At 35.0% G+C, this 15,505-nt stretch overlaps 1 protein-coding gene and 1 long non-coding RNA gene across 4 annotated transcripts; both read right to left on the reverse strand.

Moving 5' to 3' along the window:
- Positions 1–1,374: 1,374 nt before the first annotated feature.
- On the reverse strand, positions 1,375–6,421 carry LOC110008279 (TPD1 protein homolog 1). 3 transcript variants are annotated; one of them, XM_088849617.1, is made up of 5 exons: positions 5,747–6,408; positions 4,797–4,954; positions 4,222–4,311; positions 3,773–3,859; positions 1,375–2,356 (listed from the first exon to the last, which is right to left on the reverse strand). In XM_088849617.1, exons 3-5 carry the CDS (start codon positions 4,235–4,237, stop codon positions 2,019–2,021), a joined length of 441 nt encoding a protein of 146 aa, XP_088705743.1. In that variant the 5' UTR covers positions 4,238–4,311; positions 4,797–4,954; positions 5,747–6,408; the 3' UTR covers positions 1,375–2,018. The 3 variants fall into 3 exon arrangements, with proteins under 3 accessions (XP_088705743.1, XP_020530525.1, XP_020530524.1); XM_020674866.2 differs by lacking the exon at positions 4,222–4,311 and having other exon boundaries at positions 6,065–6,421; XM_020674865.2 differs by lacking the exon at positions 4,222–4,311.
- Positions 6,422–12,451: 6,030 nt separating this feature from the next.
- Positions 12,452–13,941, reverse strand: LOC110008276 (uncharacterized). The gene is made up of 3 exons (XR_002283026.2): positions 13,803–13,941; positions 13,413–13,646; positions 12,452–13,160 (listed from the first exon to the last, which is right to left on the reverse strand). It is a non-coding gene; the product is annotated as an uncharacterized LOC110008276 (long non-coding RNA).
- Positions 13,942–15,505: the final 1,564 nt, after the last annotated feature.

The following is a 15,505-nucleotide window of genomic DNA, read 5'->3' on the forward strand; positions in this document are numbered from 1 at the left end:
TTGAAACCACATTTCGTGATACTATTTGAAGGCAGGCTCCAATTTGATTGTTTAGAGCCTGAGCCCTATACAAACTACATCCAAAAGAAAAAGTATATTAAAAGATCATTTAACCTTGACCATTGGATGTGAAATTAGGTAGTTGCATTTATTTCATTGACCAAATTTAAAGTTCAAAAAAACTTTTCAACTTCATGACACACACAAGCTATTAGAATTCATATGGGATGGTTGTAAGTAATTGTGACCTCCCTAGACCAATATTAGAATTCACATGGGTTGGTTGTAAGTAATTGTGACCTTCCCTAGATCAAAAGTAAGTAGACCGATTGTATACAATCCCATCAAAAAAATGATCCTCAAAATTTCAATGGAAAATGTTGCCTTGACCAGGTTCTTTGAAGGGAGAAAATTTGAACGAGTACATCACCTGACACACCTATACTCTCAGGCACTTCCAAACCATGACCCTTGTCTATCTATTTCTTGGAAAGATCGAAAATTAGAACCCCTTAAATCCAACACAACTCAACCTTCCACGCTCTCCAATCTTATTAATGCTACTCGGCCTGCACGTTCAGGACGTTGTCTCACGCTTCTGTTACTAAACTTTTTTATCAAATCTCTACTCCTTCAATCATCATTTAATCAAAATATAATCTACTCCATTGGGAGTAAAATATCACCATTTATTTCATAAGTTAAAATGTCCATTTATTTTCACTTCCTAGCTTAAACCTTATCGAGGTGGAGATGTAACCTCTTCAACCTACAAATCAACATCAATTAAAAATAAAAAAGCGTTCCTAATTATATCCTATGTACACATGAAAAAATAAAAATCATGAAATTGAATAGAAATCATCTAATATTTAGATAATGAGACCTACAAGGTACAAAACTCAAAAACTCAAATATTGTCTTGAATGCTCAGTGATTCCCAAAATTTCATATTGACGTCGTTTCATGGTTCTCTAGAGTTTTCGGTGGCTCTAATCCTATCATCCCATGCTTCTGAACCACCGCCATTAACGCACCTTCCCTCCTTCTCTTCATTCTTCGTTGATCTCAAGCAATGAATTCCAAGGAGGCAGTTAAATCTCGACACAAATTGACAGCAAATTAATCTCCGAATCTACGACCAGATTTCTTTCACTCATTAATTACAACTCCCCTGCCACTATGTCCTCAACACCATTAATATAAAATAAAATAAAAAAAGCGACTGGCAAACCTCCTTTTAGACAAAAAAAAAATTATATTTATTGCAGCTACAATCTGCTTCCAAAAATAAACCTTAATCTCGGACATCATATCATGCCTCTGACCATATATCCATATCCATATCCACAATCCAAACACGACAACAAGAAGGACAAAATGATCATTTTTCACATAAAATAAGAGGCAAGAGCAAGGATTGATTGGTTAAGAGCAACATAGAGAAATGATGGGCAGACATTAGAGGCCATTTGCAATTGCAACACACTTCAACTGCATATTGACATATTGATTTACAGGTGAATGAAAAGCCAACCCCAAATAGTTGAGGTTAAAGGTCGGATGGTGATGATTTACTCATTCAAGAAGAGCCAACTCCAAATGGTTAGGATAAGAATCCGAATTTACCAACAGTTGGAAACCGAAAAAAGGCATTTTCATCGCATTGAAGAAACAAGAGAACCCCAAAATTGGAAAACACCCAAAAAAAAAAAAAAGGTGGGGGCATGAGCATAATATAATATATGCTTATTGCAAAATGAAATGGGTCAAGCATACTTAGTTTGGACAAGGGTTTTTTTTTTCTGCCACAATTTAAGACCCAAGTGCAAAAAGGCTTCATTTAAGACGATTTGTACTATTGATTGTTTGCATTCTTCATTTAATTGCCCGAGAAAAACAAGATACGTTTCAAAAAAAGAAAAACCAGATGCAAACCATTGAAAGTTCTTTTTAAAAAAAAACATAAAACCGACCAAACACAACTTACAAAATTAAAAATTAAAAACAAAAGAAAACTATTGAGAACATATAACAGAGGAGACGGAGAGGGGGTAACGGAAGCTGTTGGCGTACTGAAAAGAGAGGCTTCCTCCTGATCTAAGAGGACGACCATCATTAACCAGGCAATCGTTGAATCCCAGTCGTCGAAAAATCTTGGGGTTGATCATGCGAGCCGAGCTGAACCATCCACAACGAAGATGGATGGCTGAGATATCACAGTTACTTCTCAAGCAAACGTTAAGGATTTGGACTGTATAAGTGGGGATACCATTTGGTAAAGGTCGTGTGTCGCCTTGATACACCTCGATGTCATCTCTCGAACACGAGTCACCGATTCGATCCGTCTCTTCAGCTGTATAACAAAAACAAATGGACTCGTCTGAAACAATCGAGTTCTCATAAAAATTAACCTAGACGATTTTACCCGCCTTTTTAAAGGGGTAAAATAAAGAATGCCAACAAGCAAAGGAAAGACGACACAAGGTGGCATATATGTCTTTTCTTAGCTACGCGCACGTGATTTAATCAGTAGGAAAGGTACTTAAGGCATTTAAATAAATTAAGAAATGGTATTCAAACCTTGCTATAATTCGCCACCCATATATACTGTTTTGTTTCGAATTTTTTTCAACAAAATATTTTGACACTAAGTTTAGGTAATCCACTCCTAATTATATAAAATAATTCTGATAAAGTAAGATGACCAAAATACTTTTAAAAATTCTAAAGTTATTTTACTTATTTTATTTTTTAAAATATTATTTTAATATTTTTTAAGTGCATCGGATGGAGATGATTAGAACATGACATAAAATTCATATTCCTATGATTTGTAAAAAATAAAATAAAAATATAATATTATGAGACATACAAATCTAAATTTTAAGTTTAGTGGCTTAAAATCATCCGAACCATTCATTAAGATCGGACGGCTTGGAGATGGTGGATGTAAATGTTACGTTTTGTGGCTTTTACACATGGGTGGGGAAGTATTATAGTAAGTTTTCCCCAGCACTTCTTCATTTGGGTAATGTGCAATGAGTCATATCCTAAATCATCTTTTAGACCCATCATCTCTATTCCGAGAATGCTTAAGCAATTAATAAAAGATAAAAAGGCCCCAGTTATGCAAGAAAAGGCAAACATCACAAATGCGATGCACTTGCTCACTCTAGAAAGAAGCCCACTCGTTACCTTTTTACCGAATTATTTGATGACACAATTATGTTTTAGGGGTTACTTTGCCCCCATAATCCAGATTAGGTCACTTCAAATAAAACACATGGGAGGCAAAACTAATCCACTCCCTCTCAATTTTTAGACGCTAAAAGTAAACTTTCAACAAAAAAAGGTGCGTATTCATTAGGGGTGGCAATACGAATCAGGTCCAGGTTTGGGTCCAGACTCAAATAGTATTCGGGTCTAAAATTTGGACCCGTATCCAGATACTTGTCGGGTCCTAGATCTAGTTGGATCCATTGCCACCCTATGACTAGGAGAATTCTTTTTCTGGCATTTTTTTACTATCATATAATCTATGACTACACGGTCATGAATAGAGTGCAGATTGGGCCAAGGTGGACCCGAACCTAAACCCAAATAGTATTCGGGTCAAAAATTTAGACCCATACCCAGAGTTGAGGGGTATATCCATTGGGTCCCGGTTCTAGTCGGGCCCATTAACACCCCTAGTATTTATTATATTAAATTTCCTCAAAGCCTATAAATTAAACACGAAAAATAAAATTCAAATCATGAGTTAAGTTACCTAGCGTGAGAAGTTCACGAGAACTGGAATTCCTCAATGTATCGACCAGAGTTTGACTAAGAATTTTACTCCATGGGTAAGACAAGCCTGAAAGAATAACAGAACAAAAAAAAGTAGAGCATCGCTAACAAGTATTTGAAATATACACAAAAAACATGATCCCAATCAAGTATGATAAAATTCGTACGAAATGGTCAAGGACATGGTTCTATGCCGCCAGCCCTGATATTGTAGAGATGTGGGCTTGGCAATAAATATATTTTTAAATACAATTTAATCTTAATTTTTAAAGAATATATAATCTTTAACTTGAAAACCATGATTATGAAAAAAAACTGAAGACTGAAAAAATAATAATTACATTAAAAAAACATTTGGACCACATAGGTAACAATTGTTTCTAGATGGACCACCTATTTGCATCCACCTTTAAGATGGATGCTTTATACCTGTGGATTTTCCCATAATAAAAGGCTAAGTATTTGATCAATGTAAAAAGGACTCGATCCCTCCTTGAGCCTGGAAGCTCGAGCTGTGTCCTGGCCAAGACAAAAAGTGCTCAAAAAACATAAAATGCAAAAATAACCAGAAATTAGGAAAAATATGTTTAAAGTGAATCCAAACGAGGTTTAAAAAGCACTAAAAATGGATTTTTAAAAAAATCAGGATGCGGAGTATTTTTAGAAATAATCCAAAAAAAAAAAAAAATGAACATGTAAATGTAAGTACTATAAATAAATTCCTTATTTTAAAATTTTCTTTTTTAATTTCTTTTAAGACCCATGAGTTGACTACCCAATGTCAACTCGGGCTACGTAGGCTGGCTAGAGTTATGTGGCAGGCGAGTCCGAGTTGGCTCCCCCGAGTAATCAAAACCGTATCTAATCACTAATCAAATTATTGGCTCGTTTAAGACTCGAGAACATTTATATTACACTAAATACTAAATCCACGATTTCAAAGGCATATGGTGCGAAAGATTTGAATGGAAATATCCGACTAATGTGTACAGATGAAGAATTACCATTTTCGGGAGAAAACAGATGACAAAAAAACAAAGCCATTGCCACCAAACAGAGCCCACAATAATATCTCTTCATAGATTGAGGCCCCATACCACAATATAAGACAACCAAATATGAAGTCAAAATCAGGCTTAAACCTATCTGTCACTTTACCAACCTGCACATTAAATAAAAAACAAACACAAGAACACAGATTACTACGTGTAGAGCCCCCAAAATTCAAAAAGTTAGCTTATAATAATCATAATAAGAACACTACTAATACCAAACAAATTGACTTTCTAAGCTCATACTAAACCACAAAGTTCCTTTAAAAAAGAAATTAGACAGAGACAAAGAGGAATAAAAGAATAGAGAAACAAACAGATTGAAACTTATAGTGAAAGCTTCAAAAATGAAGCTCCCACTACATAAAGGAGATCAAGAAAAAGGGCATGTTACAAAAGAGACGAATACATTATTGAAGAGCACTAAAGTTACCATTTCTATTCAGGAATCACGAGAGTTGTCTTAAATTTAAGCGACAAGAAAACAAACAGAAGCTTAAAAATGTTATCAACTGAAATTAGCTTCAAAAGTTCCAACAATTCTCCAAAATCACCTTACACTTGGTTCACTTATCAAACATCATGCGATAATTCGAGATCGAAACAAAAAATTATCGCAAAACTTCAAAGATGTTCATCGATCAAGATTTATTCGGGAGAGAAGAGAATTCTGAAGATTTGTAGGAATATAGCAGAGAGTTTGATCAATATACGATTGATATAGAAAAATATAGGGGCACTTTGGAATTTAAAGCTGATACAGGGATAAATTTTTTGCATTCAAACCAAAGAAAGGAACGACATTACCCGACATTGTGAGTAAGAAAGTGGCTTACAAACTCGCAGATTCACGACCAAAAAGAAGCAGAACCAAAACCCTAATGAAAATGCTAATCTGTTACCTCGCCCGGGTACTGATACTCCTCGTCGTAAAAATCAATATTCCGACCCGAAAATTACTAGTACTCTCCGGAAAATGTATGTTCTCTGTAAAGTCAGCAGACAAAGAGTTTTTCCGGCAGCTAGTGGGTAGGCCTTCAAAGAAATTTGCCCTTACTTGATGGCCTCACAATTAGTAAAGAGCTTCAGGGTAAATACTTAAAGTTGCAGGAAATTCGATACATTAAGCATTCTTTTACCAGAAATTCGCTTGAAAAATAAAGATGACGGTTAAGAATAGGCATCTCTCTAAGAGTAAATCAGTTTCCGACTTCTCATACCAAATCGAATGTGAACTCCGTCTGTCGAAATGGCGCATAGTAGTCGTCGATACCAGTCACTAAGTCTCCAATCCGTGAAAAATTACTGGTAAATTTTCCGGCTTAGCTAATGGAATTCAGAAGGTGAAAAGCTCAGTTTCCCACCTAAAATCCAGTAATAAAGAGCTCATTTTAATAACAATGAAGCTTGAGTATAAAACTCAATAGCTACTTCCATTCTCATTGATCCAAGACAAGGGACAGTGAATCGCCGGAATATCGCCGGAGAAATGAAATTCCGACTAGTGGGGATTCCAGTGCATCTATCGATCTCGGAGTTAATGAATTTGCAGAGCCCGCGAGAAGGCAACAGAACAAGAAGGATCAGAGACTTAATTTAATACTACGATTTAACCGCGGGTTAAATCTTAACAGTCTCGTTAAAGCATATTAACCTCGGGTTAAAAGGGCGACGTGAAATAAACGCCTCAGCTTCCTTTTCTTAACTTGGATAATTAATGTTTTTTTATTTTTTTCAATTTTTCGTATTGACCCACATCGAAGTTTTCTATTTTACCCCGACATTTGTGCATGCTGCTATGTATTTTGTTCCAGTCGTTCCCGTGGCATTTATGTCATTGAGTAATTCCCTCGATTTTGTATTCATTTAATTCATGGAATTTAATATGTGGCTCGTTGGAGCCGATAAGGCGGCTTGAGTTCCACGTGGCGTGAAGTGATTGATGAACGTGTGAAAGAACATTCCTGGGGAAGGGAAGGATTAAGTAACTGATTTGAGACCGAGATCTTTCGGCGTTTTGTCCGAGAAAAATAAATGAAGACTGAAAACATAATATCTAAAAAGAGCGAGGCGAGGAAGGGAGAGAAATATAGTACTGTTTTGGTGCAGGGGGTAGATCCTAGAGAGAGAACAATCAAAACAATTCAAAAAAGATAACAAAATTTTTTAAAAGGTCAAAAATTTATTTAAGATATTTTTCATAGAAAAAAAAGTTTATAAAGGGCTGTTTAGAACTACGAATGCTCCTCAAAAGCAAATGCAGGGATAATGTTGAAAAACCATTTGATCGATCATCTACTTATGTATGTATGAGCATAAAAGAAAAAAAGATGTTAAATTTCAAAAATAGTATATTTTACAACATATTAATTACATCGTCTATTTTTTAAATTTTTATATGTTAATTTTTAACTATTTTTAAAATTTAAAATTTTATAATTAGATATAAAATATTTTTTAAGATAATCTTAATAACAATTTACATCAAAATTATATATCATCACAAAATTTGAAGGTGCATCATACCTTTACACCCACAAGTGCATTTGTATGCAAAAATGAACCTTTTTTTATTGGAGCCTACCTTCAACTAGTGTAAAAAATGGTGGTTTTAATATTGGAAATCTTTGTGATAGCTTTAAAATATATTTTATATATTTATTTATAATTTTAAATTTTCAAAAATAGTGTAGATTGACAGATTTATGAAAAGTTGAAAATCTTGAAAATTAACGGTCCAAAAATATGTTACAAAATACATTATTTTTAAAACTTGAAATTCATTTATTTCTCGTGTTTATGCTTCTTGATGTCGAGGTGATCAATTTGAAGATATTTAAACATCAAAACAACCTCTCCTAGTGAAATTTTTGTGATAGGATTAAATTTAATTGTTTAGAGCCTCGGCTCTGTATAAACTTTTTCTTTTTTACAAAGATTAGAAAGTGTTTTCGCTATAACTATTTATTTTTTTTATTTTTTTAAATTACTTGAAAAATAACTTTTGTCGCAAGTTGATCTTTTAAAATTTATTTTTAACTTTTTTTTAATATCATTTTTGAGTGATTTGCTTAATTTTTATTTAATTACATATTTCTTTAAAAATTTTATATGTTTTTATAATTTTTAATATTTTTTTACTGCTATAGTACTCAACACTACTGAGATGAATTACTCGAACTTATTTTGGCTTACCGGCTCAAGCCAGAACTAATTACTCAAATCTAACACTCGAAACAAGAATGGTGTTGGGGCACCGGTGGCTAGGAGGGCAGACCCTCCAATCCCACCCTTTACATATTAAAAACAGAATCTAAAGACCATAGACAAAAAAACACATTCACTAGCACTCATGTTTCAAATTCAAACAGTGAGTTGCATAAAACTTTACCAAAATGGCTATGCAAGAAGGAAAAATAGACAATAGTCAATGACATTCTAGAGAGAGAAAATTACTAAAAACAGTGACAAAAACCTGAAGACAACTAAAAACACAGAAGAGCCAAAATAAAGGCCGACAGTAAATTGTAGAGAGAAGGTGGACCAAGGCCCATTTGATGTAGAGAGAAACAAGTTGAATGGGACTGTTATGTAGAGAGAGAAACAAGTTGAAAGAGGAAGTTAAGAAATAAGACTAGGATGTAGAGAGAGAAAGAGTTTGCAAGGGGGTAAGCTTGGAGAGAGAAAATAGAGAGAGGTGGGGGCTAAGTAACTGGAGCTGTAGAGAGAGAAAGAGTTTGAAACTTAGAGAGAGAAAATAGTGGGAGATGTAGAGAGAGATAGAGTTTGAAAGGGTCGCGCCGTAAAACAGAAGAAGTGGCGGCTGAATGTTGGGCCTGATTATACCGGCATTTAATGTGTGTTGTTAGTGGTTCGTGCCTTTGCCAACTGGTTGTGGACACGTGTTGATTATGTTCCTTTGCGATTTTTGCGAGCACGGTCTGTGTCCACGTGACGACGGCTTTTGACGAAAGTTTTCGGAATTTCGGATATTTCGTTTCAGCCTAGGCTTGGGCTGAAATTCGGTGAGACGCGCAGGCGAGTGCCGTGACTGACGTCATCGAAAGTTTCCCTTCACGAAAGGACATCGTTTGTACGAATACATATACAAAGGAGTCACCACTTAAAAATCTATTTTTAACATGGATTTTTGGACTTAAATTTCAAGGATATTTAATTTCGAAAATAAGGCATATAAAAAAGTAAATAAATTTAGAAATTTAGAAATAATAATTCTATTAATAAAACATTTGGATTGTTAGTTTTAAGGGTAATTATCGCTAATACCTATATTTAAATAAAATCGAAAAAAAAAATCTTCAACTTTTTAAAACCTTGCTTGCACCTTTTTTCTCAATTTTCGATTTTTTTTTATAAAAATACCATTCACGATAGTCTTTTTACCGTAAAGAACATTACGACAATTTAAATACCGTAATTATCGTAAATTACATTTACGGTAATTTAAATACCGTAATGTGCAGAAAAGTCCATACGATAATTTATATACCGTAATTATTAGGATATTTTATACGGTAATTTAAATACCGTAAAAAATATTACGGTAATTTAATTATCATAATACATCTGTCTCTAAAACCCACCTTTCTCAATCCAATAATGAAAATGGGATCCTTAGAAAACAAGCAATCCAGTAATTCCAAGGCCATATCCATCCTGCCTTCTTTATACAATGTATTTATCAATAGGTCATAAGTCTCTATATTGGTAGGAATCTCCCTAGCAATCATCTCTTCCAAAACCAAAATAGAATGGCTCAAAAGTCCAACATTACAAAATGATTTGATTACGGTGTTGCAGGTGAGAGAGTCGAGATCAAGCCCAAATTGGGTCATCTCCAATATAACCCCTGTCGCATCTTCCCATATCTGAAGATTACAATAACTACTAAGCAAAATACAGTAATTATAAGATTCCAGTTCAAGCTTGTTCTTGAGGAATTGGCCTGCTTCCTCAAACCTCTCCTCTTTTCACAACCTTTCAATGATGAGATTATAAACAAAATGATCAAGGACATGACCTTTTACCAACAACAAAAGGAGAATCTCCATAGGCTTATCAATGCCACTCCCGTTGCAAGCATTTTCAATCAAAATTTTATAAGTCAAAGGCTCAGGGAAAATGTTTTTCTCCAATAACGGATTTGAGAAAGGTGGGTTTTAGAGAGAAAGACAGAGAAAGTTCACAGAGTGCAGGAGAAGAGGGGTAGCCCTGATATTAGCTTTGATTTGAAGCTTTTCAAAGCATTACGGTAATAAGAATGACGTGAAGAATATATTTATACATTACGGTAATTAAAGTATCGTAATGTTCTTTACGGTATTTAAATTACTGTATAAAATATTCTTAGAATTACGGTATAAGAATTTTCTATACATTATGGTATTTAAATTACCGTAATATTCTTTACGGTAAAAAGACCACCGTGAAAGGTATTTTCGTCTGAAATAGCCAAAATTGAGAAAAAAGGTGTAGGCGAGGTTTTAGAAAATTGGGGTCTTTTTTTCTAATTTTATTAAAATATAGGTATATTAGCGATAATTACCCTAGTTTCAATTGTTTTTAGATTGACCACCTATTTGCATCCATCTTCGAGGATAACAAATGTTGAAAATACAGTTCCCGATAAATTTTTCCATATGTGAATATTTCAAATTAAAGTAATAAAAAAAACTCATAAAGAGCAAATGATATTTGACCTAATTACAAATTTAAGAAAAATATCATGTTTGCTTTGAGTAAAGTGTCACATGCGTCGGGGGAGGCATTTGTACATTTATGTCCCCTAAGGCATACGCCATCGATCAATGGATGTTAACCATGGTCCCTCCAAAAAAGAAAAACAATTCAAAATCAAGTTCAAATACTTTATTAAAAAATTGTTATTTTTAGTTTTCAAAATATATCTATTTCTACATATTAATGATTTCGATGTTAAAGATTATATACTACTTAAAAATTAGGGCCAAAATACTAAGAGAGGGTGCATTTCTACATATGAGTCCAAGGACTCATAAAAACAGTGTCCTTTCTTTTGATTGAGCCAAAATTTCAACCTTGGATGTTGGCAATAGGTCTTTAACCACCTAATTTGGTGCATGCCATCCATGTCCAAAACAACGCTTATATGGCAAAATGCTATTCTCTCCCTCTCTCTCTCTCTCTCACTCATATGGGGTGAGAATATTATTAAGAGAAAGTGATAATCGTACTTTTGAAAATCATAGAACGAAAAATTTAGCAAAAATTACTTAAAACACTCAAATATGGACTTTTTATGAAATTTACCTCAGTGTAACTTTTTCTAACATATTTTTCTCCAAAACCAACTTTTTTAGCTAATACCCCCCAATTCAAAAAAGTTATAAGTTTTTCGACAAAAATACCCTTTCCCGTACCTTCCCCATACAGAAAAAAATCATTTCGCCAGCTATGACATACGCCATTACTATTTTCGCCGGAACGTGGTTATAAATTGATAGCCATATCAATTTTGCCAGACCGCAATTCTACAATACCAAACTGCTTATTCCAGACAACGTTATGCCGGACCATAGATTAAGAATGCCAGACAGCACATTATTCCATACACAAATGTCGGACCACACATTTTAAATGTCGGACTGTCCCTACTCCAGTAACTTAATGGCCGGAGCACTATTTGAAATTGTCGGGCTTCCCCTACTCCAGTAACTCAAATGCCAGACTGCGACCGACCACCAGACATAAGTTTTAAAACACCGGACATCCATACTTCAAGAAGACATCTATCGGACCGCCCATGTGAAGTGTCAGATTGCTTCAAGCAAGAGCCAAAGCGCACCTTTGAAATGCCAAACTGCCCTTCAGGCAGAAAGATATCTGCCGGACCACCCCTCTGTAAGTGCCGAATTGATCTAACGTAGTGCCGGACCGAAGCTTTAAATTGCCGGACCACCATACTTGAATAAGATGTTGTCAGACTGAATAAGATGTTGTCAGACTGCAATTGTGAAGTGCCGGATTGTTTGACGTTAATGCTGGACTGCTCCTTTGAATTGCCGGTGTGCCCTTCTGCTAGAGAGAATTATGTCGGACCGCCCCTATGAAGTGCCAGAGCGCCCCTGATTACAGTGGAGGATTTGCCAGACCGTGGGTAGTCAAGTGTCGAATTGCCCCTTTTTCCAGGAAGCAAACTATCGGACCACTCTTAGTAAAGTGCCAGATCGCTCTTTGATGAACATGATACGAACATGTAACTTCTTATGCAATGATTCCCAATAGATTGGCCTCAAATAAATCCCAATAGTATGGTATAGAGAGAGAGAGAGAGAGAGAGAGAGAGAGAGAGAGAGAGAGAGAGAGCAAATGGTTTAGAAGCTTTTTGTCACATTCCAAAAGAGTGAATCCATCAACAATTTTGTCAATCATATCAGTCTCATATGCATTGACCATATCATATCAATCTTTATAAATTCATAGCCTATGACTGACCAAGTTTCAAAGCAGAACTATATTGATAAAGAAATGAGTTCATTCAATATAAAATAAAAAATAATGGATAAAAAGGATATTGCTATTAGATTTTGTTTCCATTAATACAATGATAACAAAAAGAATGGGCATTTCATTAGCTGGCTGCTATGATAGAGTAGCTTTAATTGTACAAAAAGAATGGCCATTTCACTGTTTGAAACTCACTACTTAACATCTCTTTCAAACTCGCTACTTAACATCTATCTAAAAAAAAGATTAATAGTATTTTGCAACGTACATTAGTCACTTTTCAAATTACGTATCAAATATCAAACTAAAAAATATATATTTTTCACTTTCTTCGCCTCAACCATTTTTTACCCAGCTTGAAATATCATTGCCCTTTATATCGGGTTCCTCCCCAGTCCTTTCCTTCGGTGCATTTTCTTCTCTCCGCGATCGCAAATTCCACATTGATTCCTCATGTAAGGCCAGCACTGCTTCAATCTGGTCGATTTTGCCCTTGTCATTGCTATTCTTTGTTCTCCTCTCATTTACCTCATTAGTCTAGCTCTTTCTTTCCTCATCTTCACCATCTCCCTCCTCAGTCTCGCTTTCCTTATCTCCACTATCTCCATCCTCGCTCTCACTTTCGTCATCTCCACCATCACTCTTCTCACTCTCACTTCCACCATCCCCTTCTACCATCTCCTCAGTATCTGTCTTTATAAGAGTGTTCTGCAATAGCAAATCATGGGTTTCCTATACATGACGTCTGGATTCCCCTGCTAATACTTCATCACTAAGTGCAGCTTGTAGTATCCCGATACAAGTTAATCGCTGAAAGTAGACAATAAAAAACAAAATAGATAATTACTTTGAATACATATTAAGTCAATAAAACTAAAATACATAAATTAGATAACATAGCAATCTCGTCTTGTCATCATGGCCTGCTAGGGGGGGCGCATTTGATTGCGACTGCAGGGGGCGGGGGGGGTAAATGGAAGTATTTATATATCTATAGGTGAACATGTTGTACCAGGACATTGAATCTTTTGTAGGCATTTCACCATATTTATCCACTATTACCTTGACAACATTACGTTCTCGTTGCCGCCAGTCACTTATATCGCTACTCAACTCGTCAATCCAACTTGTGAGTGTATACTGACCTTCTCCCTCCTATCCCAATTGGGTGGCCCAACAAGAATCTCTTGCATTTTCTCAAATTGCCGCAACATACGATCAAACATATAGTACTCTACAATATAGTAGCTGAGTGTATCTAATGGGTTGTACTCCTCATATGGGTTACTAAGTTACCTACAACAAAAACATAACACAATAATCACTTATTTGTAGTTGCCTTAGATATATTACCTACAATTATATAAGCATACAAAAAAACCACCAACCATATTTGTATTTGCATTTGATAGATTACATACAATTACATAATCACACAAGCAAATCACTAACCATGACAATTGAGATGTCCTCAAACAATATTAATGGGCCTTTGCAGCGTAGTTGTTTCTTCCACTTGCAAGCTCTAGGCATTTCTATGGTGATAGTTAGGCTTCGTGCTTAGAGCTAGAAAATGCTCATAGACCTAACACTGTACAAAAAATAGCTTAAAGCAATTAGTTTGAAGCCAAAGAAATTGTAAATATCTAAATATTGACTAAAAAAATAGTGAAAATTATCTGTGGTAGTGTTGCTGGCCCACTAAAATACGTATCCCCGTCTACGACCTTAGAAAATGAATGATACAAGAAGGCAAATACTGCTGCACCCCATATATATTTCCCTGCCTTATCAAAATCTCGGAACAGTTGCAGTTAACTTGTAGATGTCGATCCTTGAGATGTATTGACAAATATAGTTGTACCGACTAAATAAAGGAGATAAACTTGAGTGTTTTGGAGCAATGTTAATTTAGTAGGATTTTTTGGTAGTTGCCCGAATTTCGTCCTCAACCAAGTATGTTTAAAACGGCTCAACTTATCACCTTTAGGGCAATCTCCCAAATACTCCATGATGAAAGCCTTGTAGTTTTTAGGTTTGATGCTTGTTACATGCTCGTTTGTCACAGGTATCCTTAATATATTCCACACATCGTACAGGGTTGGAGTCATCTTACTAACAGTTACACGTGTGGTATTTTTCACCTTGCACTATTCCCTGAAAAGGCCCTCAATAGATTGCAATCGATATGAGAGACCACAATGTCTATCAAATAGCTCAATTTGGTGTTTTCAACCAAATCTACTTGTCGTAGATCTAGCTCCCATTTTTCTAGGGTCTTAGTTGATTCATTAATACAAAAAAAATTTTCTTTTCAAATAAAGTTCAATAAGAAATGACAATAGTCATTAACAATATAAGAATTACTTAATTAATGTAAATCATGAACTAAAGTAAATAGACTATCGTACATTTTCCATGTGGTCAGATGAAGTGGATGGGCCCATTGTTCCTCTTGACTGTTCTGGGTCTTGCATCGCTAAATCTATTTATATTATCCGAATTTTACATGTGTACATCACATCAATTAAGAGAATATGTACATATGAATTGGTAAAAAAAGAATAATATATGTACTAACAAAAAAGAGAATAATAAAAGAAACAAACATAAGTATATGTGTCCCAAAGTGCAAGATTAACATAAGTGGAACAAATACTAAAAGGAAACACCATTAATATATGTAATAACAAAATTTCCCACAAGTGGGTGCTATAAATTAAAAGTACCTAATGAAGAAGATAAATATAAGTATATGGCTTCAAGTGGGTGCTTTACATGTTGCCTTGTTATGACCAGTTTCTTTGCATTGACTACAGTGAATAGGTCGCATAGGTACTTCTTGTGACTCGATGCACGTCTGTTTAGGTCGGCCAAAGGGGCGCCTTGAGTGAGGTGGAAGCACTCTTACTTCCTTTGGAGGAAGTTGTTCACATAAACTATGCTCAGACAAGTCGATCAAGGTAACTGGCATGATAGCTATGGAATATATTTCACAGAATTTTGCAACTGTAAAATATTATTCACAATAGTCAACAAGATCTCGATTCATTTCTTGAAGGGCTTTACAAGCATGCTTTCAAGGCAAACCTATCATTTGCCTACCCCATCATTCACATTTTCGTGTAATAATATTTACCTTATAATTCATGCGA

Source organism: Amborella trichopoda, chromosome 10, assembly GCF_054954075.1.
Source record: "Amborella trichopoda isolate Santa Cruz 75 chromosome 10, AtrichopodaSantaCruz75HAP2 v2.0, whole genome shotgun sequence".
NCBI lineage: Eukaryota > Viridiplantae > Streptophyta > Magnoliopsida > Amborellales > Amborellaceae > Amborella > Amborella trichopoda.

What these genes read in the sequence shown, in the direction of transcription:
- LOC110008279 (XM_020674866.2), bottom strand. Translation starts at nt 4,887, where the DNA reads ATGGGGCCTCAATCTATGAAGAGATATTATTGTGGGCTCTGTTTGGTG. An exon ending in TCTGTTTTCTCCCGAAAATG is followed by an intron (nt 3,860 to 4,796) that starts GTAATTCTTCAT and finishes TTATTCTTTCAG; the next exon opens with GCTTGTCTTACCCATGGAGT. An exon ending in TCGTGAACTTCTCACGCTAG is followed by an intron (nt 2,357 to 3,772) that starts GTAACTTAACTC and finishes TTTGTTATACAG; the next exon opens with CTGAAGAGACGGATCGAATC.